The following is a 25734-nucleotide window of genomic DNA, read 5'->3' as shown; positions in this document are numbered from 1 at the left end:
GCTTTTCCATCCAAGTTACTTAAAATCATTACATCTCCTCAGAAGCTTAATATTAGGAAGAGATTCAAAAGCAAATGGGTGCATATTGCTATATGGACATCATCAAAGTGCCTTGATTCTTTGCTTCCATATTTTCTGTGATGGAGTATCTCTTACAAATCTTTGACCATTGACTTTGTTAGTCCTTAATTAAAGTGCACCTAGCAGCCATTGTCATGTTTTCATAAGCGAGCAAATTTGTTGTCCTTTTGCTTCTCTAAAGGTATGCACAGTCGTTTTCAAAGATACCTTTGTCTATAGACTACCTGTTAAGGATTCCAATCTTCTGTGGAACCCTACATTGCCCTGCAGAAGCTGTTACCCCTTTTGAGTCATCATCAAAAAATTAAAGTATTTGTTATGGAAAACACTGTATCTTGTTGCCTTTACCTCAGCAGAAAGAATTGCTGAGCTACAAGCTCTGTAAGTGGAAACTCCTTGTCTAACTTTTCATAAAGATATGGCGCTTTTTCGTTTACCAGTTTTCTTTTCCAGCAACTCTGATGTACTGACAATATTTGATAGTGCTAACTTCTTTAGTACTATTATAAGTATATATATCTCATGAATTGTGATTATAACTGTTCATGCGCAGCAAGTTTGTCTAGCATGTATTTAACATAAATGTTGCTGTTCTGTATTTTACTATGACTTTGGCTTGGATCATGGCTCAAAAATCCCTTGGATCAGTCGGCCTGTTTAGCTAACAAATATACAAACAAATAAATAAACATATACCTAGTGTCAGCTGTCTTACCAGGTTGTGAATACACCTTACCTTTCTGAGGCCAGCAGTGTTGCTTTCATTGTCTCTCTGTGCTTTCTCAAACAGGCTTCTCTTGCTAGCTACTCCTTCTGGCAGGAAAACTGCTTTGGTTGGTGACAGGGGGGACTTCACACTTTCTGATTTCTATAAAAAAAATGGTGAGAGACCCAATGAAAACTGTCTACACACAATATTCAAAACTATTACTCATTGCACAGGTTTAAAACTAGTAACTTCAGTCACTTTATGTTTTTTTTTTCAGAATAATATAAAATATAGCCAGAGTAGCATTTATTACCTGACAGACCCTCTCTACTGTTTAACCACAACTTTATCTTACATCAGCTTGCATGTATAAAGTTGTTAGGCTGCTGCATAGAATCAAGGCCATATCCTCATTTTTTTGGCCCTCGCGCTAGTAGATTTCTCCCCAGTAGATTAGAACCTTGGTGATCTCAGCTGTCACCAGGTTTATAGAGAAGGAGTAGTGTGGTGTTTGTGAAAAGTTGTAGTTCTTCTATACCGTAGACACTTAAAGAATTATTCCTCTGGTTATATAATGAGCCCAGCCTGTAACAGACACCTGGCCATAACCAAGCAATGATTCCTGGTCACCCTGTAAAGAGACTTGAGCTTAGTGTGTTTTTACCTAGTTATCAGATGCATTATAATGAAATAAATAAGTATAATAAAATTTTGAAAAATAATTTACTGAGCATTAAATGTATTTATTGTTTTATTTTTTTCCCAGTTTTTCTACAATTTGTGTGAAAATATAAGGTTTTCTACAGTTAGTCTTTGAGTTTCTTAACTATGTCCAGTAGGTACCATCAACTGACAACCATGAATTTAAAAAGCACAGTGGTACTAATGATAGCCTTGTTATAAGCCATGATGAAGGTGTAGAGAAAAAAAGCCTTAACTATGACCTCGGCAACCTGAGTTTAATAAGCAGCTTGGGCTTCTGAGATGCTGGCAGGGAGGGTTGGGTATTCCTATCCTTGGAGGAGGGATTTCAACCAGACATTCCTTGTTGAGAAACTTGGCCCTTAGAGGAGAATAACCCTTGGACATAAAAGATGAATGCGGGGGAGGGGGGGTGATGGTAGGTCAGTACACCTTGCCGCAGTAGCAAGGGTGACATGTGGTCCTGGGGTGCCGTAATGATCCTTACCATCCCCAACTTTGGTGGAGCAACTCCAAGGGAAATTAGGAGGGGTATGTAGATTGAATCCTTGCTGTCCACAACTTTGGTGGAGCAAGCCCGAGGGAGATTAGGAGGGGTATGTAGACTGAATGTAGGATGGGGTACCAGGATGAACTGATGGTTGTTTGCATAGGAGGGGAAAACATACAGTAGTCTGGTGGCTGCAATAATCTTTCCACCATGGCTCATTAGTTATAACTTCGTCACCAAGCACAGTTGTTCAGGAATTCAAACTGACTTGAAAAAGCAAATACACTCCTTAACACCCAGTATGTGGGAACAAACACCACACTCTGTCGAACTTGTACCTGAAAGATTTTTTTGACATGAAGAGAAGGCTAGAGTTGCATGGGATATAATCCTGCTACCAGAGGAAATGGGAATATTAGGAAGCCCAGATAAAGGGCGACTGTACTAGCTTTTTATGAAAGATGCCAGGACAGAAATTATTTAACAAGATGGAAAGAAATGCTACTTGAAAGGCAGCCACAGCTTAAGGTTGTAGACCCCTGGAAATAATGTAGGGGCAGAGTAAAAAGATCTTCCTTAGCAATGCCACATGGTGTGTGTGTGGAGGGCTTCATGACTGCACCAGCAAGCAGAAGGATAAAATCTGGGAGACCAAAAGAATCACTGGCCGCACACACTTAGAAACTGCACTGGTTGTAATTTCATATGGAGAACATCCATTGAGGAGATCAACATTAACAACTTGAACGTAATCAGATGAAGCCCTGTACAGTTTGCACTTGAGGTATATAGATGCCAATATAATCAAAGTTCTTGGCAGAAGAAAACTGCTATAACCTGCCACTTCATGTTTATAAACCTAAAAAAAAGGCTTTTAATTATATGTCTGTCAAAATGATCTAGGTGGTTTTCATAGAATTCAGATATTTGTCCTTTTGTAAATTGGTTTACTTTCTACATTTATGTTGTGTCGCTCCTTTTGTTCTGTCAGTACTTGCAGAATTTTCACTGTGACCTTTACAGGAATTGGTACTGCCTGTATTTACAATATATGGCCACAAATGGCTACTGTTGCATTAAGGCTAGCAACATTGCCACAGAGTGTAATTTTTAAGGGCAATCTTGGCAAGCATTAACAGCTCTTCACTTTCTTAGGTTATTCTTTCATTATTTTATAGAGCTGAATTTCTGGCTTGTTCTTTTCAGGAAAATAAATGGCTTTTTTTCTATAAAAATCCACCAAGGGAAGCTCTTCTCTCAGATTGCCTTGGGATTTTAATTGTTGTATCTGTGTGGGATTATTCTTCCAAGCAGAGTTTTGAACTGTGGGTAGAGCAGTAAAAATGCCAGCAGTTCTTAGTTTCACAGCTGTATTTTTGTGATTTTTCTTCATATACTGCATACAAACTGGCATTTCTGTCTCAGGTAAAGGTGGATTATAATAGGGACATTTCAGGAGGCCACCTGGGGCCTGTGTTTTCACGGGGCCCATCAGGCTCTCTGCATGCAAGATTTCAGTCATGTTCATATCCTAAAATGTGACTACACTTCTGTGTTGCAGTTCCATCTTGTGTTTGCTCACTAATTCAGCGAAGAAATGGCAGTTGCACATGATCAGCATTTCAGTAGTATAGTGGCAGGCATCCTCAGCTGTCTCATGCGAAAGGATAGTACATAAGCAGTAAGCACTAATATGGAATCCCCTTTATAACACTAGGTTCTCAAGTGCAGCTGAGCAGAGTAGCAACACATGAACTAAGGAAACTAAAACAGATGATCATGTGTATACTTATTCATAAGATCTGCGACTATAGATTCAGGAATGGAAGCATGCTGGATGCTTAATCAGTCTAAATGAACACTTAGGGCAAGAAATGGAGAAGCAAGTAAATAGAATAAATGATCATCATGTCTTTTTTTTATTTTTAACTGGTTTTGCACTTAAAAAAAACTACTCTGGTGGACTGTGGACTTGTAATTTTATCTTACTTCTGTATTTTAAGAAAAAGTATCAGAAGTTGTGACAGTTTTTTAACCATTTTATTGTCTTATTTCTTTATTTCAGGAGAAACAAACAAGCTAGTCTGGCTTGAGTCCACTCTTAGGAGTATGTTGAAGGAAGTTACAGCTTTCACCACACCAGTTCAGGGCCCACCCATTCCTTTTGCAATACAGGTGCTTCTTGCTTCTGGGAAGAAAGCATGAAGGATCAGTACTGCAGGCAGTTAAGTGACTTGTCGTATTTGGACAGTGTCGAAAAGTGGACAAAATAAATAACATAAAGGTTAATTGCCCAGTGGTTCTTCTACTGCATTAAAAAAATGTACTTTGGGACTTAACAAAAAAACAAGATACTAAAATTCTAAGAAAACTGTCATAGTTTTAAAGGTTCATAGGTGTGTACTAGGCTAACAGCCCTTGTGACCTTTGTAAACCTAAAAAATACTATAAAAGAATGAAACCAAAGTCCAACCAAGAACACAAAATAAAGCTGTCCAAATACCATTAAAACGACCAGTAGTCCATCAATAATCCACTTTATTCAAAAACGAACACAGGAGCAACTACCATAAGCGCTTTCGTCTTAGGCACAAGACTTCATCAGATACTCCTTCCATATTTTACTTGTCTTTTATACAAACTCCAATTAATTATCATTCACAATTAACAATTTAAAGCAACATCACCAAAAACAGTAAAATGCCATCCTAAAACCATGTTTTAGGAAATAGTAACTAAGCCTTAATACTATATTGAAATTTTAAAACCTCAACAAATATATATATAGTCACCTACTAAAAATATTCCTAAATTTTTAATCTAAATAAACATTAAATCTAAATTAATAAAAAATTTTTTGTTAAAATAAATACTTAATCAAATGTGCATCTATGCAAACGTGTAAATAAGTTATATAATCACACTGTGGAAGCTTTTTGTACCAAAACTGGTTTAACAGAAATATATTCATTTAACCCAGGTGGTGCATTAGACCTTAACCTGAGTTGCCATACGAGTTCTTTGTTAAGTAACATATTTTTATAATCACCACCCCCTATGTAATTTCTAACTAGGTCAATAATACCAAATATGTATCCACTAAAAGTACTGCAGTAAATGGAATGTTTGTATAACACACTAGAATCTTTCTTATTTTTTACATCATAACAGTGTTCATAAATTCTATCTTTGAATGCCCTCTCAGTTTTACCCACATAGTATGCAGGGCATTTATTACATACAGCCAAATATACTAACATCTTTGTACTGCAGTTACCTCTGCAGAATCTAACAACACTACCCAGGCCATTTTCTAATTTAATACTACCTTCTTTCAAAATGTTGGAACACTGTTTACAACCACCACAAGGAACTGTACCCTTACCATCATATTTATTCCGAGGCATATTTACCTCAAAAATTTTTTTAAGACTAAAACCTGTCCTAAAAGAAAAGGACGGTATTGGCCCAACAGATTCAAACAATTCCTTGTGGCTTTTTAATAAACTCCAGTTATCTCTCAATATTTTCATGAAAGTCTCGGAGAAGTCATTATGTTCTATTACACAGGCCCTTTGATATTTATTAGTATTTTCCATCACCATGTTGTTATTACTATTACACGTGTTAACCTTATCATTCAAGGGCTTACCTAAAAGTGGTATATATTTGTGACCCCAACCTCTGTAAACCTCCCCCAATACCCTATCAATAAATACTTCAGGGTATCCCCTGTCTATAAACATCAATTTTAATTTCCTAAACTCCTGCTCTAAATCCACAAAATCCGATGTCATACGAGCAATACGGACTCCTTGCCCTTTAATTAAGCTTTTTTTCATAAACATAGGATGGTTACTGGAGAAATGTAAATAACTATTGCACCAAGTAGGCTTTCTATAAATTTTAGACTTGAAACCAGTATCCGTTTGTAAAATAGTAGTATCCAAATAGTTGATGACCCTCTTATCCCATACATATGTAAATCTAAGGAAGGGAGTGCTATGATTAATGTACTCAACAAAATCTTTGACACTACCTTCTTCACCTTTCCATAAAATGAAGATATCATCCAAAAATCTGACATAAAGGCGGATGTTCTCCATATACATACTAGGAAAAACAAATCTGTTTTCCCATTCTAACATAACTAAGTTTGCGTAAACAGGGGCACAATTTTCCCCCCTTGCCACGCCGCTTATCTGTTGATAAAATTCTCCTTGAAAGTGTATATAATTGTTATCCAATACTACTTCCATAAGTTCTAAGATAAGCTGAATGTTATCATGTGACATTTGGCATGGAGAAGCTCAAGCACATCATGCTGTTTGACCAACCTTTAGTTCCTGCCTGTGCTGTAGCTGGTCTAAATGCGTTGAAGGCATTATATGCTTGCACTGCCGGGGTGCTCTAGTGGCTTTGCACCATGTGTCAAGTAACTTCACAGATGTCTCAATTCTCTAAGGTGATGAGAGCTGGAAGGGAGTGGAATTTCTTGTCTTAGGCTCCTGACATTGAGCAGTAACACCTTTTAGTTCCCTTGGGTTGATTTTGCTAAGTTGGAAGGTTTGTCTGCTTGGCATTGTCTAAAAAAGCACTATGAAGTAGATCAATGTTTTAGCCAGTATTCAAAGTCTGGCTGGGGACAGGTGCAGACCACCCATGACAAAGCAACGTGGGCTGTTGACCATATTCTCCCATGCTGACAAATATTGTACCCCCTTTGAATGACACCAGAAGCTAAGCCAATTATTAAAGTCAATCCTCTTCTGTTTGTATATTGGCATCATCCTTGGTGAAGGTAGAATGCTGTTCAGTGCTAGGCTCATACACACCTGGGACACACAGTCTGAGAGCTTCGTAATGATTCTCTTCATATAGTTCAAGGAGGTAAGTCTCAGGTCATTTGTAACCACATGGACAATGACTGAGTCATGCTGGTACTTGTAGGTCAGTAACCCGAATGCCTGAATGACTCGGTGGATTTTGGCCCCTAACAGGTAACTGACCATGATTTTCTCCTTGTTCAGCCTGGTGAGTGGGGCATCCATATGTCTCACGTTTGGTTTCCTATGACTACGAGCCTTATGTAGCCTCTGTAGTGGACGCTTCATAGGGTGCGGCTGTATTTGTGGTATTGGGTGTTGTATACATAACAGTTTTTCTTACCATTTCAGTATCTTGTTTGTTTGTTTATTTTATGCTTGCAGAGAAACAAATGTATGGTTGGATGTAAAATAAATTAATGGAGAGGAAATTGGAAACCACCTGCTGTTGCACTCTTTAGCAAAGGAAAACTTGGGGCATTAAATCTGCAGTAGGAAGAAGGTAAACAAAATCAGTGCAGGTGAGCAGACTAACCATTAACAATAATAAGCAGCAATTCAGCCAGGGAAAAGATTGGGTAAATGAATTATATAATTTACATTTTGCCACCTGCACCTGCTGCTGCACTACCACAGACTGCATCATCTCTGCCATGGGACTAGTGATGAAGAAAACTCTCTATATTCCCGGCAGTATCATCTGCTTCTTGGAAGTGCCTGAAGTGTGTTCTACAATTCCTTTCTAGCCAGTCCAATAGTAATTTGGATGTTCCCTGCTCCCTGATGAGAGAATATCTAACTCTGAAATAATAGCAGTCAGTACCAAGCTAATATTTTGGTCACAGATGTTTTTATTATAAAAAAAATTCCTACCTCCTTTGTCGAGAAGTTATGTAGTTATGGAGTTAGATGCTTTTTCACATCACTTTCTCATAGGAATGCAAATCCTGAGAACATTCAAGGAAATTGCAGTCAGGTTGAGCAAACAGATTCTGCTCCCTCATGAATGGTAACTCAATGAATTAATAAAACAAAAATCTTTTGCAAATGGGGAGTTCTTTCTTGTGATCTTTTTGCTACACTACCTAATGCTAAATGCAACAGACTTTTCCTCCATTGCACCTCAAAAGAGATATTCTTGAAAAGATTAATTCACTCACAACTGGCCTCAAGGGCTCCTTATATGTTTCGCCCCATACCCCTCATATCCAGATTTTTCAGAAAGCCAAGGTGTGCAAAGCCAAGATCATTCTCATAACCCCATTCTGGCCATGCCAGATTTAGTTCCCCATGCTGTGGCCTCATCTCACAAAAGACCTCCCTTCATCTCCCACAGCATCGTCAGTTGTTGCTTTACAAGATAGGTAAAGAAACGACTGATAATGCTGTGGGAGATGAAGGGAGGTCTTTTGTGGCCTCATCTCACAAAAGACCTCCCTTCAACTCCCACAGCATCCTCAGTTGTTGCTTTACCTATCTGGTAAGCCTCACACAGACATTCAGTTGGTCTGGTCACCTGCCTGGTTTCTCCAATTCCAATGATGGCCAGGGACCCTATGCTGCCATCACAAGTGAAGAATTTAATTACAACTTCTCAGAAACATTCAGCTAGAAAGATTTATGAATGCAAATTGACTAAGCTCTCTCTTTGAGTGAACAAACATTGCATTGACCCTTATGTGTCTTTGATTCTTCAAATATTAACCTGCCTCTCAGATCTTTTTAATAAGGTAATTTCCTCCTTTCAGCTAGAAATTTCTAGCTCTTCGTTAGCCTCCCATAAGCTTTGTTAGGCATTGCTTAATGGAATTTTTTATTCCAGACCCCCACTATAATCATCTCTTGCTGGCATTTGAATTTCATTATAGGAAAACCTACTCTACGTCCCACTGAACCTGCCAATACAGCCAACATGAAGCTTTTCTCTTGGATGATCCTATTCTTTGTAGCTATTATATCGGGTTGAAGTCTGTAAGAGTTGTGTGTACTATCCTGCAAATATCCTTGTTTGGAATTTCACAAGGACCAGATATCAATAAGAACTATCCTGTCCTTTATGGCTAAAGTTGCCACTCAGGCTAATTTGAATCAATCTACTCACGTACCAGTGTCTTTCCTAAACTTTTTTTAACAAAGGTGAGTATCTCCTTCATTTTTTTTGGAAGTGCAGAATCAGCTCACATTTTTTTTCTTAACAGGAGGAAAGATTTTTGGAAAGATGATCAATAGTTTATTTCTTTTCCTAAAAAGAAAACAAGGACAAAAATGGCGCAACATTCCTTATCAAAGGGGTTGTCAGAATGTATCATATTCTGTTATTCTTCCAGTAATAAATCCTTACCCTCTACCCCTGAATGAAGTTTGCGCTGAAACCACATCATCTACCTTACGTACTTTTGTAAAATAGTGCAGTTTAGGCACTCTGTTGAAGTCTAGAGCCTCATAGGTATTTTGTCTTAATACCTCCTAAGATGTGCTGGGAATTTAGTCCAATAGTTTCAAGTGCTCAGACAATATCAACATATATACATCAGTTCTATACTTATCAGAATGACCAATTTAGTTTTTGTTAGTCTGGATACTGGAAACAGCCCACCTATCCCCCTCCAAATTATCCTTTCCAAAAAGACCTTGAGGAGCCCACCTACCACCCCATCTCCAAATTGTCCTTTCTGAAGGACCTTGAGAAGATCCAGAGGCCTCTTACTGGCACATGTTTACAAAACTGTCTATGTTACTATTCATTTTTTTACACTTTCAGATATATTTTTATTAGTATGGTGTCAAGCAATCTGGAAAGTTAGCAGGAGGCAATGTTACCAAGTGAAGGTTGCCATCAGTGACCATTCCAATGGTTTTCACTGTCTCCAACTTTTTTTTTTGAACATTTAAGCTGACTGGCAGTGGATGGCAGCTACTGGGCCCTTTCATCTTCTTTCCTTCCTTATAACTTGCTTGCTAATTACTAAATTAGACTAGCATTCATATAGGCTTACAGTGAGGGGGGAAGCCTTAACATTGCTGTTTTTTGCCTCAAAGTGAGCCTTTCGGATTCTTAGACTTACCTTATCTCTAATGTTTCCCACTAACGGGCACCACAGAATGGAGCACGGTCTCTTGGGGGCAGAACTGCATGATGATGTGGCAATCTGAGAACATGGTTAATTCTAATTAGCTATGTGCTTTTCCACAGAAATGCCAGTTGTTCCAGATTTATGATGCAGAGCTACTCAGAGAATTTCTCTGCAGTATAAACGTTCACTGTTGGAGGAACAAGTGAACACTATCAAAAGACGGTGGTCATGTATTCACTCTTATGGAAGCAGTGGTGGTGCAGCTAAGTTCAGTAAAGACATGCGGCCGATGAAGTGTTAGTCCGTAGATGTGTGTGTGTCTGCAGGGGTGCAAATTAGTGTTGTGTGTGTTGTGTGTGTGTTGTTGTGTGTGTGTGTGTGTGTGTGTGTGGTGTGGGTATAGGGTAGGGTGGGGGTTAGGGGGGGCTGAGAGTGATGTTGTTTGTGCATGTTGTGTGAGTGAATGTTGAGGTTGATGGGTGATGTGATCTAATTTTGGTGTGTGGGAGTGTGTTGGGTGTGTGGTGGTGTGTGTGTGGTGTGTGTGTGTGGAGGTGAGGAGCCAAGATGGCCAATGAGATGTATGGACTAGTTGAGGCCAATTGTAGGTCTTCCAGTGAGTGTGCATTAGAGAGAGTGCATCTAAGAAGACATGAGATTGAGATTGTTTTAGTGAGTTCTAATCTCCATTGCTGAATCAATGATAGTAATTGAGTGAGTTCATTTAGTAGCTACAGCAGTAATATTCAGCCATGTGCACTGTACAAATATGTATATATGTTACCAGACCAGTCTGTATTTCAGTTGTAATGCTCTTTATGTAATATATTGTTTCTTGCTCATTTTGTAAAAGTGTCTGTGATAGGAAAACTACCAGGAAGCTTTCAAGAAGATTATATAAGCATATTTATTTGATAAAAGTAAAACAAACACACTAAGTAAGCAAAACAATGCAGTATCTAGGCATAGCATCACATTTCAAAAGGTTGTTTTTGACATCTTGGATCAGCTGGTGATTTTACATGAGAAAATGAAGTTTTAATAGTCATCTAGGAAATTAGGGTATAATGGTGATGAAAGGTAGGAGAAGGTACAATTTGGGGGAAATTGATTTGAATTGAATATGTTCTGTGGAAAGGTACAAGGTATTAAACCAATCTTTAAAACTGAGAAAAAAAACAGATGTGAAAACACTTTGCAGAAATCAGCATGTCAGCCAAGCATTCCGGGCTACTTTCTGGAGCCATTCTCAACTCACCTAAAAAAAAAAAAAAAAAACTTTTTATGGAAACAAAATTTTGGTTACCCCCTTGTCAGACATTCCCTTACTCGCTCAAAACCAGGTGGCATTTCGGTCACACCACACCAAGTTAAAAAACCAGGTTTTTCTTCCCATTTCTGTAACTGTTAAATTAAAATCCAGAAACCAGTTTTTTTAATTTATTTTTCTTTTTTGCTTTTGCAAAACATAAAAACCTTGCTGTTATAATACGTTACAAACTGCAAAATTACATTAAAATACAAACTGTAGCAAGTTCTTTAAAACATAATGCTACAAATGTAGAAAAACTGTGCTCTACTTTTTGTTATAAATGCTACAACTTAAAATTTCACTGCAACATTCCTGTTTTAATTAAAAACAACAACAAAAATAAATCTTCAATATAAGCTACACCAGCAAGCAGTTGTTACACACAGACTTACAGGTTGAGCTGGTCAGGCATGCGGTTTGACCATAAACCTGACCAAAGCTAACAAAAGCTGGTAATGTGCATGCTGACCCTAGAACTTCTGTATGTGCCAGTATGCTTTCTCTCTGGTAGCCCTTGTTGTCTCACTTGAGAAGACCTGACTTGGTTTAGCTAGTGTACTGTAAATAAAATGTTGTAAGCAGAGAGAAGCTAATTCATGAATGGTCCAGCTAGTGTACTGTAAATGAATCCTTCAGTTGTAATAATGCTCATTGGTCAACAGCTACGAGCATGTCAACTCTAAGAATTGTCTCTGAATTCCCAGTGGCTATTGCTAGAAATTTAGGACCAAGGTAGGCCAAACAGATTCCACCGAGTTGCATTTGATTATGGTCATTTAATGGAGTTTGTGTTTACTGCTTATCATCGCTGCAGAGCAGCAACATGAAATGCTACAACCAATAAATTGTTACACTTGCTACTGTTAGTGTCAATATAACTTATTATACGGAACTCATTTTAAGAATATCTTTAATGAAATCCACAAATGTAATGGAATTTTCATGGACTGAAGGAAAAATGGCATTAGGTTTTAAACTGTTTTTCCTAATGGGATTTTGAGGTGAATTAGACTAGTCACACAGAAAGGTGATGTGGCTTCTCTAACATGACACATTCTCTTGCCTTAATCCATTTTATTAAATAGAGGGTATGCCAGTTTTCACAGTAGATAGTGGAAAGCATATATTTTCTTGCACTTCAGAGATGTACTAAGATCATTTTAAAATAATGACGTGTAAAAAGATTCCTCGCTGAGTTGTGTTGCCATAATCACAAATGTAACGTAACATAAAAAGGGGTGTAAAACACTTGCATTGTACTCGATATGCTTCTTCCACCCTTAGTATAAACTTAGGAATATGTGACATACATACACTCTTACTCACACACACCATGTTTTTGTCATTCTAAAATATTCCTATACTGGAAATGTGCAACAGATGCATCATTGAACTGTCACTTGGTTTGCTAACAGCATTCTGCCCTTTTTTTTTTCTAAAAGTAAAATCTTGCTGGATGTACATTAAAAGTTTTATTGCCCTCTTATCTGAGGCGTGTATGCACTCACACTATACATACACATATACATATGTGTCAGTATGTGTTTTAACAAAATTTTGATAGACATAAATTAACAGTTTTATATCTGTCTATCTAGGGAAGTGTTTCTTAAAGTGTTTTTGACTAAGGAACTTTACTCAAAAGTTTTTCTTTTCGTGAAACCCTTATGAAAATTTCTAACAATCTAAGAAAATATTTACACATAATGTGAATTGTAAAAATACGTGTTTCAGGTTTTAAACCTGTACGGACTTAATGAAAAAGATGTGTTTGCACTGCATGACAAAAGCTTTCAATATTTGGTGCATGCTTTGTTATAGAGAACTTTAACATACGTATCAAATTTAATCTAGTTCCATATTTTGTTTTGTTTAAAGTGACAGTGGAATCCACTTTTGCATAAGTATCTAGAAGGAAAATGGAGTAGAATCTTAAATGCTTTTCACTTAAATGTCCATATTCACTATTAATGTTTACCCAAAATGCTATTAAGAGGTACCTTAGTCTTCACATTGTTCCATGCAAAGTTTGTGGAATGATCAGTCAAACAGATCTTCATTTGCAGATAGATTATTCTTTACCCATTCATTGATATTAAAGGGATGCAGATTCCAGCCCTCAACTCCCCCCCGAAAAAAAAAAATAAACATTCTTTTGAATTCTGACTTGTGGGAACATAGTCTTCAAATTTAACTAACAACATTTTCAAATAGTTGATACATTTTTTTTAGTTGGTTAAAGCTGTTATCCTCATTCATTCAGTCAGTTGAGGTGTTGAAATTGTCAAAGCAGTGGTTTTCTGTTATTTGCAACCAAATTTAATTTTCTTCTTTTGGCCTTCTGTTTTATTATAAATATCAAACACTGTTTTGTATGTTCTGTGAAGAAATAGGTTAAATCCATTCAAAAGTTGCTATATGTCTGCAACGCAACATCACTTCATGTTCCAATCTGTGTCCTTGAAAAAAATGGACAGTGTCAGTTTTTGGTTAACCGAAATACTGTCAGGTCACAGTCTTTTTTCAGTATCTATCCTCATGAAAGCCAGCAAACTTCAACATTTAATAACATTTTATAAGAAAAGTCATTTCATTACACAATATTTGCAAAATGTGTTAAATTTGGAGCATGACTTTATAAAATTTACTATCTTAACATTTTATTTTTAATACTTCATTCAGCTTGTTACTGCTTTAACAGCTATTTTTAATAATTAATTCAACTTGACATTTATACTTTTGCTTGCTAATATTTCTTGGTGTATTATGCAATGTAGGCTTTTTTATATTTTATGTTACTTGTTTCATTTTTGCGACAAGTCTTGTACGTCTGCCAACCATGCTAACTGCATCATCATTGGTGCAAACTGAATTACAGTTGGTGAATTTTAAATTGGCACTTAAGAAGTTAACAGACAATGGTGAAACAATTTCAGTGTCTGTTGTATGATTCTTCAGTTCCAAATAGTTCAGAAACTCAAATTTAATTTTCATCCCTGTTTATGTACCTAGCATATAAGTAGCAAGGCTTTATCGGCAATATCTAGTGATTCATCTAACTAAAAAGAATACATTTTTGACATTTTAATTTAATGTAAAAGTGGCAGATGAATTTCTTCACTCGTCATAATTATAAGACTCAAAACAGTATCATGTAAAGGGGTATTCTTTTTATTTTCTTAGAAAATGTATCACCTAGCATTGTTTGGCATGTAACCAGCTATTCAGTACTTAATTAAGTCTCCCCCTGTGGTGAAACATTGTTATGATTTTGTAATGCAAAGTGATAACAAAAATTATACTTTAACACTTACCTCATTTCCTGTACCCTTACATTTATACTTCAACATTGCTTGCTGAGATTTTAACCCCTTCTCTTTTCTTAAAAAAAAAAAAAAAACACTAAATTGACATAGTCTGGTATCATTTGTGTTTGCTATACTAATGTCTTTTATGTTTTGTTCACGATATTGCATTATTACATAAAATCCCTGAATGCACACTGCATTGATTTAATCATCTTTATTTCTGAATTCAGGTAATATGTAGGAATGATAATATTTGTGTTTCTTTTTAACTCAGTAAATAATGTTACTGCTAACATGCCTATCAAAAGCAGAAATATTCATATTTGAATTAGGTTCCTGTTTTTGTATATTTTCAGCAGTAATCTCTTCATTTGGTTGCTGATGAGGCTGCTGTTCTGCATTGCTAGCTGTCTGTTCCTTAGGACTAGCAGCAGACATTCCTCTACTAACGTATATTATTTAAGATGAAATCTGACTCATTTTGGTTACTAAATAGCTGTAATTAAAAAAATATTTTTAAAGACCACGCATTATGCACATGTTCTTTTGAATTCAACTTCCTGACAATTTCAAATGCATATTTTCTACCAGACAGCAGTGTAAGTGGCACATCAGGTGGCATACTCACCTTTGGTGCAGAAGCCTTTGGGGGCTTTTATTCCCACACAAGGTCAAGCAATTGCTGGCAATTCAATGCTGCATAAGGAGAGCGCTGCACTTCTGAGTGTGTCATCCTTCGAATTAGACTTTAGATTGAGGCCCCATCTGCTTGAGTTGTTGGTAGCACAGGTAGATATAAAAGATTCCATGGCAGCAGTCTTAAAGAATAGGGGAAGTTCCCCAATGCCCTGGCCAAATCTCCCCTAGTAGTATAAATATGACCTTAGGTCTCCCCTGCAAAGAGGCTACTAGCCAAGTGGGACTAACCCAGTTTACAAAGGATAGATAAATAAAAAATATAAAATATTGTTTTAAATATTATATTTATTATTTGATAAATGTATTTAATTTATTATCAAATAGTAAATACATTGTATTTATGATTTATTTCACAAAAGTCACAGTAAAGTATTACAACATAACTTCACTCAAATGCACACTAGTCTTGCAAAACTAGATCAGTAATTGTTTTCAATGAGCATAACAAGATGTCAAAAAGCTTTCATCTACATCCAACCCTGCGCTCCCACTTAGCAGTTATATCCAATTTGTTGAATGTAAACAGCTCAGATGGTTGACTATGATGAAAAAGGCTACACAATACCATTTATTTCAACTGACAAAGAATGTTATGTACTTACATAATGTTCCATCTGTGTTGTCCATTTTCATTCTTCCTCAACTAAAGGGTTCAGATCCAACACTCGGATCTGACTGATGATCTGGTAGAGCTGGTTTACGTTTGTCTCTTAAGCTACCTTAGGAAGAAAGGATGGGTTTGTATGCAGTGAAACCCTGTCTTTGTGACACGTCAGGTGAGGATTTTATGAGGATAGAGCCTGGAGTTCAGATACATGTCTAACTGATGTTATAGCAACTAGAAAAATGGTTTTCCAAGACAAATATTTAACATCTGCTTTGGCTGAAGGTTCAAAGGGAGATTAAGTTAAGGCCTAAAGCATTACATTTAAATCCTAGAGAGGAATAATATCTTTTAACAGAGGCCTAAATAAAAAAAAAAACTTCCTTAAGAAAGGCTTGCATAGTCTAGAAGAGGTTAAGGTGGAGTTATTTTCACCCAGGTGGAATTTAGAAATGGCTGCCAATTGAAATTTAATAGTTGAGAAACTAGCTCCTTCACTGAAGATTGAAGCTAAAAATTCAAGGACTGACGGCACAGGTACTGAAAAAGGGTCCCGTTCCTTGCTAAGCCCCAGAAAACAAATCTCTTCCATTTACTCTTGTAAGTTTTTCTAATAGAAATCTTGTGAGAAGATAAAATATGATGGACCAGGGAGGACAGCCTGGGCTGTTTAGCAATCAGCAGAATTGTAAAAACCATGTGGTCAGTTTGAGGCCTGTTAAGTCTGGATGAGTTATGCCTGTTGGGTGAGACAGGAGGTCTGGAGGTGGATCCAGAATCTAGGGTGGGTGTTGAAGATGAGGCCAGAGGAATGGAAACCAAATCTGAAAAGGCCAAAAAGTTGCAGTGAGGATAACTGTGCTGTTCAACTGAACTGCTTTTTGAAGAAACTTGGGAATTAGTGGCAAGGGTTAGGGAAAATGGTATAATATAACCTCTGGATATGTTCCTCTGCTTTGTGACAGATAGCCAGCCTCTCTGGTGCAGAGATAAACAGCCCCCAACTGCCTCCACAGGGGAACAGTTGGGCCTCCTTTCAGGAGCACTGACTGGGATTTTCTGAGAAAGAATCTTTATAGCCATGGTTCTGCAGACCACCTCTGCCACAAGGGTGGTGTCTTCCATTCAAGCTCCCCCCTCTGCATTTGTGGGAACTATCTCCACATGAATCCTGGAAAGAATCCTGGGATTTCTTAATCCACATCTTTCTGCCACCTCACTGGTTCCTAGAGAAGGGGTGTTGAGGGATAGAAGAATATATTCCCATAACGGACAGGGTCTTTCCCTCCTGTTCACATCTGGAGAGTGTCCTTAATCTTGGGGACCAAACAGACAAGATTCATCAAAGGGCACATTGATGAACAGAAACTTAAATGCTCCACAAAATGACATAAGCGTATCCAGACATGTCTCCTGATGGCTATGCCTGAACCTGCAGCCCGTGAGGTATCTTTTGCCACATGGGAGATCAACCTCAAGGGTGTATTCAAAATGGATTGGAGGGTGGCCAGTGGCAAGGAGATTCTGTTTCCATTCTTGGATGACATGGACCCAGAAAGAGATATGGTAAGCTCCTTGATCAGATCTCTTTGCAGTCTTGTAAAATGTGCCAAGTAATTCAGAAACCTTAGGGCAAAGGTCACTGAAGCATATACACACTTCCCAAATCTGTCCAATGCAATACATTCTCTATGGGGGAAGCTGGGCAGAAGAACTCTGTTCTGCCAGTTCTTTCTTTGTGGCTGCAACCACAACCATAGCATCAACTGATCCAGAATTATTCTTTTTTGGCACTAAGAGAAATCTTGAATAAGTTCCAGACCCTGCCTGGTCTGGGGGGGGGACCTCTTGGATGACTCTTTTTCTAGCAGCTTTTTTATTTCTAGAAAAGCTGCTTCCCTCTGACTGGGTGGAACATGTGAGATTTTCTTCACAACTGTGGGAGAGGTTATGGAAAATGATATGGTATAACCTCTGGATATGATCCTCTGCACCCACAAAAATTTTGTGATAGATAACCAGTCTTTCTGGTGTAGAGATAAATAACCCCATCTCCCTATAGAGGGGAACAGTCAGAACTCCTTTCAGGAGCACTGATAGGGTTTATCTGAGAAAGAATGTCTAAAGTCCTTGTTCTGCAGACCACCTCTGCCATGAAGGTAACATCTTCCATTCAAGCAACCCCCCCCATGTCCCTGGGGGGAACTATCTCCACATGAATCCTGGAAAGGACCCGTGGAAAACCACACCTTTCTACCACCTCACTGGTTTCTAAGGAAGGGTCTCTGAGGGGCAGATAAATGTACATACAAAGCAGACAGGGTCTTTCCCTCCAGTTCACATCTGGAGAGTGTATCCTTAACCTTGGGGCCAAACAGGGAAAAATCCATCAAAGGGGCACATTGATGAATGAAGACTTAAATGGCTCCACAAAATCACATAAGCGCATCCAGACATACCTCCTGATGGTTATGCCTGAACTTGCAGCCCATGAGGCACCTTCTGCCCGATGAGAGATCACCTTCATGGACACATTTAAAATGGACTGGAGGGTGGCCAATTGCAAAGCGATTCTGTTTCCATCCTTGGATGTCATGGTCCCAGAAAGAGATTTGGTAAGCTCCTTGATCAGATCTCTCTGCAATTCATAAAATGTGCCAAGTAATTCAGCAACCTGAGGGCAAAGGTTGCTGAAGAATGTACATGCTTCCCAGATCTGTGCAGTATCCTGGGATTTCTATGAGGAGGATGGACCCGGTAGAACCCTCATCTGTATCTTTTCTAAGGAACTTCCTCATCATCCTATCCACATCTGCTACTGAGAGATTTCTGGAGGATCTGAGAGAGGACGTAGTGAAAGGTGGCCTAGAGTATCTTCAAGCTGACCCTTCCAGGAAAGCAGAAAGAAGTATAGATGGAATTGGATCTGATAGAAGCAGTGGAGACAAGATCCAAGGGGACTTTCGTTTTTGAGTGGTTGGATCTGAGACCAATGGATCTGACTTCTTATGAACTTTTGCAGGAGCCTATGTTGAAGGGGATGACACTGAAGCCAAAGAGTGATAAGGAGACATTTTTTATAGTTTCATAGGTTCATAGGTAGGTACTAGGTTATCTGCCTGAAGGCATTTATAAGCCTAGCCAGAATGTGTTGACTTTCGCCACCCCCTTAGATTAGTTCCCTGTGCCTCTGTCCAGCAGAGCCACTGAAGTGATCCCGGGGTAAACTTTCTGTTTCCCATCCACTCATCAAGGTTTTTCTTGAAGAGTGTTAGTAAGGAGCTTTGCCTAATGTAGATTGGAATCTTGTTCCAAAGCATGGGAAGTCTCTGGGACAGGAATCTATCCCTCCAGCATGTCCTATTTATTGTTGTGGTGAGGTTTAGATCCCTAGAGCATGTGGCTCGAGGGGATAAGGTTTTCTTTAGGTGGAGTATGTCCATCAATTCTGGGTTGGACATAGCCTTGTATGTCAGGCAGAGATCACCTCTGAGTAGGCGGTATGCAACAGACTACAGCTGGAGTTTCTTCAGTTGAGCTGCATAGGGCATCTGTTTGAGGCCAGTGATCCTCTTGGTGAGGTACTTCTGTGGTCTTTCCAGCTGTTGCAGGTGTCTTATAAGGTACATCCCAAATGGGGTGTTGTACTCTATGATGGGTCTGATGAGTGATGGCACAATAACCTCTTCTGATCTGGATGTGAACCCTTTTGTGATTAGGTGGGCCACACAGAAGGATTTTCTAACCACTTTGGCAATGTGATTATCAAAGGAGAGATTACTATCTACTTGGATCCCCAAATCCCTTATTATATTTTCTGTATTTAGGGGACTACCACCTATGTGGTAGTTTGTGGGTACTTTGGTTTTTCCAAAGGGGGTGACTATGCACTTTTTGGCATTTAGCTTGAGGCCATGATTTTGACACCAGGTATCCATCTCAGTGAGACCCTTTTGGAGGATGTCTGTGTCAGCTAGAGAGTCAGTTATAGCTCCTGGTTTGCAGTCGTCTGCTAACTTGGTCAGCCATAGTCCTCCTGTGCTTGTCTGTACCTCTGAGAAGTACATGACAAACAGGAGGGGTCCAAGGACTGAGCCCTTGGGAACGCCACTTGTAACCGGTTTAGAGACCTAGCTCCTGCAACTCTCACCATGTGGGTTCTGTCCCTGAGCCAGTTGGCAACCCATCTTCTGACACAGGGGTTTATGTTCAGGCTGGTGAGCTTGTCTATAATACCAGAATGGGGAATGGTGTCAAAGGCCTTTACGAGGTCTAGGTAGGCTATGTGTACCACCTTTCTCTCGTCTATAGTCTTAGTAACTGTTTCAAAGAAGTCCATCAGGTTTATGAGGCATGATTTGCCCTTAACAACACCAAACTGGGTAGGGTCCAGTGTTTGGAGGTTCCCAATGTCTCTGTTAATGAGTTCCATGATGATGCGCTGCATAGCCTTGCAGACCAAGCTAGTCAGGCTTATAGGGTGATAGTTCCCAGGGTCTGTTGTGGCTCCACCTTTGTGGAGCAGAATAACCGTTGCTGTGCGCCACTTTATGGGTAGGTAGCCTGTGGAGAGGCTGAGTTTGAACAGTGTGTTTAGGTGAGGGGTTAGTTCGTCTTTGAACTTGTGTAAGACGCAGCCTGGGACACCTTCTGGTCCCATTGATGCTGTATTTTTGGCTTTGGAGATGGCTGTTTTAGCCTGAGTGTCTCTGATTTCAGGGGCTCTACATTCTTCTTATATGGTTATGGGCCCTTTTGGGGTTGAGAGGGGGGGTGAAGTTTGCACTGAACCTGTCTGCCAGGATGTTGGCAATATCGGTCGGTTCAGTGTATTTTGTGCCATTCTGCACTAACTCCGAGCAGCTCTGAGCATTGCCACTTAGATTCTTGACATAGCTAAAGAATGCCTTGTGGAGTCCTTGGCAATTTTTCTTTCGAAGCTCGCCTTGGATGATTTTATGAGGGATCATAGTTTCTTGCTGATACTTATCAGAGATGTCTTCCCTTCTTGGGAGTTTACTCTTTTCTGTACTAGTTTCTTCCTTCTATTGTATAGCTTGTTTATGGTAGGGGTCCACCAGACTGGTTTCTTTTTCTTGTAGGAGTGAGTCTTGGTTTTGTGTGGGATAGCATCATCCATGCATTCTTGTAGGTGCCCTTAGAATGCATTAGTAAAGTATTTTGCATCTTGGACAGCGTTTAGCATGGAGGCTTTGAAAATTTCCACCTCGGTCTTAAGTAATGTGAATTTTGCTTTTGAAAAGCAGTGTCAGGCTTACTTTTGTCTGGCTTTTATAAGGGGTTTGAGCCTCAGCAACTGAGAGACTAGAAAAAACAGGCAGAAGACCTCATATAAGTAATTTATTTCTGTGATCTGTTAAAGCTCTGGTGTTGAAACCAGAGCAGATCTCACAGTCCACATCAGAGTGTGTAGTACCCAGACAGTACATGCATTCCTTGTGGGCATCTGAGATGGGAAGCTTGTGCCCACAGGTAACACATTTTTTTTTAAATCCAGAGGGTTTGTCAGACATGTCAGAAAAAGACAGGAAGCAACAACGAACTTCACTAAAATAAAATACAACTGTAAAAAGCTACTATATAAAGAGATATATATATATATATATATATATATATATATATATATATATATATATATATATATGGTTTACTATCAGAATTGCGAACGTCACTCGGTCGAACGTTGTATAGTCGAACGCATAAGGTCAGAAACACAAATGTCGAAGGCCATATAATCAATTGAGGAACGGTTTTACCATGGGTCGAGGTAAGGAGGATGTTTGTAGTAGGGTATTATACTGTACACCTAACTCGACCTATGGTAAAACCGTTCCTCGATTGATTATACTGTCTTCGACATTTGTGTTTCTGACCTTATGCGTTCGACTATACAATGTTCGACCGAGTGACGTTCGCAATTCTGATAGTAAACCATATATATATATATATATATATATATATATATATATATATGGGTCTACTGCTTTTCATCGAATACCACATATTCGAAAAAGAGCAGTAGACCGCTCAGTTACGTGAAAGTGCACTTATTCAAAAGTGCACTTTTACGAACTCAGCTTCATGGAATGGATAGCACCACAGTGGAGGACAGCAGGAAAACATACTATGTCCTCCACTGTGGTGCGGTAGTTACAGACCTTAGGGTTAGGACGCGGGTAATGATGAGGGGATAGCTAGTAGGGCTATCCCCTTACCATGTACCGTGCCCTAACCCTAAGGTCCGTGACTACCGCACCACAGTGGAGGATAGCCTGTCCTCCACTGTGGTGCGGTAGTCACAGACCTTAGGGTTAGGGCGCGGGTCATGGTAAGGGGATAGCCCTACTAGCTATCCCCTTACCATTACCCGCGCCCTAACCCTAAGGTCCATAACTACTGCACTAAAGTCAGTAGTAGCCCGTTCACTAAAGCGGGTTTCGTGAAAGTGCACTTTCGATTAAGTGCACTTTCGCATAACCCAGGGTCTACTGTGCGAGTTCAAAGAAGTGTATTTTCGAACTTATACAGTAGACCCATATATATATATATATATATATATATATATATATATATATATATATATATATTTTTTTTTTTTTTTGGAGAAGGAAAGAAAGAAAAGTGGAAAAACTACCAACAATGGTGGGAGGAGTATTCCAAAGAATACAAGGCGATATCAGCAATGGTTTAGAGAAAAGTACTAAAAAAAATGCTAGCTTAAAGACATCAGTAATTAACTAACTAGCTCATAGAAAATGGAGGAGAGAAGGAAGAGAAACAACAAACTGTAACTTTAAGCTAACTCATGACCAAGAAAAACAGGAAAAATCCAAAAATTCTTGAGAACTAAGGAGTCCACATCTGAAACCTAATGGCACAAACAAGATCTGAGGTATGTTGAGTTGTCGGGACATTATGGGTAATGGAAGCAGCTAGAGAGTTGTAGGATACGATGATCTGGTAGAAGTGGCTGAATCTGATCTGAATGTTGGATCTGAACCCATCAGTCGAAGAATAAATGAAAAGGACAGCATCAGATCAGTAGTTACAAGGTATTTCAGTTTGCGTCACAAAAATCACGTTAGTTTTGCAAAGCCAAAATAGTGACCAAACAGTGGCAGTTAGTACCCAGCAATTATAGCTGCTTTGCTGTCTGCATGCATTTCAGATAATCACTTATAAAAAAAAAAAATACAGCTACCCCCCCCCCCCCCAACAGGCAAAGTATTCTCACAGTTCTCAACTTTTTAGCACAAGAATCAAGAATGAAACTAAAAAATAAATAAAAAATAATGAGTGAGAGATTTTAAATATATTTCTTATATACTTAGAAAGCTGCTAGATTAAGAGGTTTTGCCTTAGTATACATTTTCTGAAGGCTATGTAGTCTGCAACTTAGCCGCAATTTTTACAAGAAACAAAGCAAAAGCATGACACAAAATCAGTGAGCAAGACAAATGAACGGTTGAGAGGTATGCACTGTATGATTGCAGTACATGTCTCCCAAAAACAAAAAATGTTATGTGGAAAAGAACAACAATATGAGTCAAAAGCAGGGACAGTTAAAAGCTATACTGTTATCCAGTCAATCTGTAACTGTTCCCTGATAACTGTCCGAGTGCCAGATTGGATTATACCTCTAAACCAGCAGCCATCTAATACAGGCATAAAAACTGTTGAAAAATAGGTACATTTGGACAAAAAATCTGGGCACCTAAATAGCATTAAATTCATACAGTATATCTGTACTCCCACTCAAAGTAGGATTATAAGATACTTCTTAGAAACACGTCTAAAAAACAATAGTGCCAATAACACAAAAATGTAAACACATTGTCATATATTAATTATGAAATGAGACTACTGCAGGAAAATCTTCTCATGCATAATTAATTTAAACATGTCATTTCAGAAATACTTAATAAAAGCTTTATAATTACAGTATGATATTAGAGTTTAAAAATACAGTAATTCTGGGAAGAGGCTGTCTTGACTGTAAAACATAATGCCAGTATGGTGGCCCCATCACGAAATAATAGTAGCACACAGTGGTATTAATACTCATAGCTCAAAATATGATGAAAAAAAAACATATGATTTACATTATTCTGGTGGAGTTGAGGTTCAAGCAATGGGTCTGTGAACTAGTCCCTTTACTCTGTTAAAGACAACTGCCTCAAGTCTACTCTAATCTTCCTCCACTTTTGTACAAATATCTGACTGTAATCCCCTTAGAAATTCATGCAACAGTCCTAGGAAAGCAAGACTCTTGAGCCAGTTCAGCTCTGAAAAATGTTACCATTCACTGCATTTAAACAGGTCTAACCTATCCTCCGAGAACTTCTTCCTTATTTTTTTCATTCATACCAGTATTTTGCATTATAAGTTCACTGCATTTTACTTTTGTTTTGTTTTTGGCATTAATCATAATCATAATAGTCATAACAGTTATAGTAAGAATCAGTTAAAATCAGTTATCAGTCATTAGTCATAAAGTTAAAATTGTATACTTCAAGTCAGTTATCTTACCTAACTAATAAATATAGTCACCTTTACTTATTGTTTTTGACAGTGTTATGGCATCTTTTATATTCACTTGAGCTACCACCATCTGAGGAACTTGGTTTATCATCTCATCCAAAAAACAGCATATTCAGGAGTACCATATCCCGTTTCCCATGCAGCACTGTAATGATAGTATTGGAAAAATATCATCCATACAGCTAGGATGGGAAAAGAACCCACAGCTTTTTGATATTCCAATACCAAAGGTGAGTGTGCTATCCACTGATCCTCTTAACACTGATCTCTATGTGCACTGCAAGTGAAGTTTAGTGAATAACAGGGAAATTGCTGCTCTGACAAACAGCCCTTCACAATATTAATTCTCACATGCTACTCATCAAGAAAATGCTGTTTATTTAATATTTTGCTTGTGACTGCCCACTCACTTTGTTGGGGAAGCAAATTTGATTGCTGTACTTATTTGTTTATGGTAAAACAAATAATTACACTTATAGCAGCTGCAGAGAATAAACCCATTTTACAGGCTGGATTTCCAGTGTTCAGAACTTAACAACTTCATGCAATAAAGATAAATAATGGTCATAACATAACATTTGTCTAGTGTTGATGCAAGATTTTAAAGCCCCTTGTTCAACAAGGTTCAACTCCTCCCCCCAAAAAAGAATAACATTGTTTTTATCTAAGTTAAATAAGCATGCCCATTGCTGGAACTTACAAGTTTGAACTTTTCAGTTTCTCTTCTGGGCTGTTCACTCAGAAATGCAAATGGACTGCCAAACTCATGTAGTGGAACACTCACTGGGCTACTGGTCAGTAATACTAGACTGGTGAATGTCCTTTAATTCCCTTCAGACTAGAACTGCTGCTGCTACTGTAACTGTGGACAGCAAGCAGCAGTGTAAGATAAGTGTAAATTCTGTCACAATGAACTATTCAAAATACATATCAGAATCTGATGTCAGTTTTCATTCATTCCTCAACTTTAGGCTCAGATCCAATCCTCAGATCTGACTCAGCTATTACTTTAGCTCGTGGCCACCAAAAACTCTCGAGTTCCTCCCTTACCAACAATACACCAACCCCTAACATACCTTAGATTTCATTTGCTACTTTTGCAATTAGATGTGATCGCCTTGAGCTCACAAGCAACTGGATTTAACAATGTCTTTTCAATTTTCTATTTTTCTTTAATAGTTTATCATTTCAAATACTATAAATCCTCTCTCTTCTTACACTCTGTGTAGTCTTCACCTTCAAGTAAACTGTCGGATCTGTAAAAACTTTAATCTGCGTGCCATTGCGGACCGGAAGAATAAACTTATTTTGAAAGGGTTACTCCCTACATCTTTCTCTGAGACTGTTTTTGAGCTCAGCCCTCCAAG

General features: G+C 38.4%; 1 protein-coding gene across 2 annotated transcripts in view; it reads right to left on the bottom strand.

Moving 5' to 3' along the window:
• The window catches only part of LAD1 (ladinin 1), a 1049893-nt gene that overhangs the window by 111517 nt on the left and 912642 nt on the right, over positions 1-25734 (bottom strand). For both annotated transcript variants that reach the window (XM_044076520.1, XM_044076519.1), the window contains one exon: positions 818-949. In XM_044076520.1, the coding sequence (XP_043932455.1) occupies positions 818-949 (132 nt within the window). The remainder of the gene's footprint in view (positions 1-817; positions 950-25734) is intronic.

Source organism: Protopterus annectens, chromosome 7.part0 (assembly GCF_019279795.1).
Source record: "Protopterus annectens isolate FY-2018-M chromosome 7.part0, PAN1.0, whole genome shotgun sequence".
Taxonomy (NCBI): domain Eukaryota; kingdom Metazoa; phylum Chordata; order Ceratodontiformes; family Protopteridae; genus Protopterus; species Protopterus annectens.
Note: the sequence above shows the minus strand (reverse complement) of the source record. Positions and strands in the feature narration are given on the sequence as shown.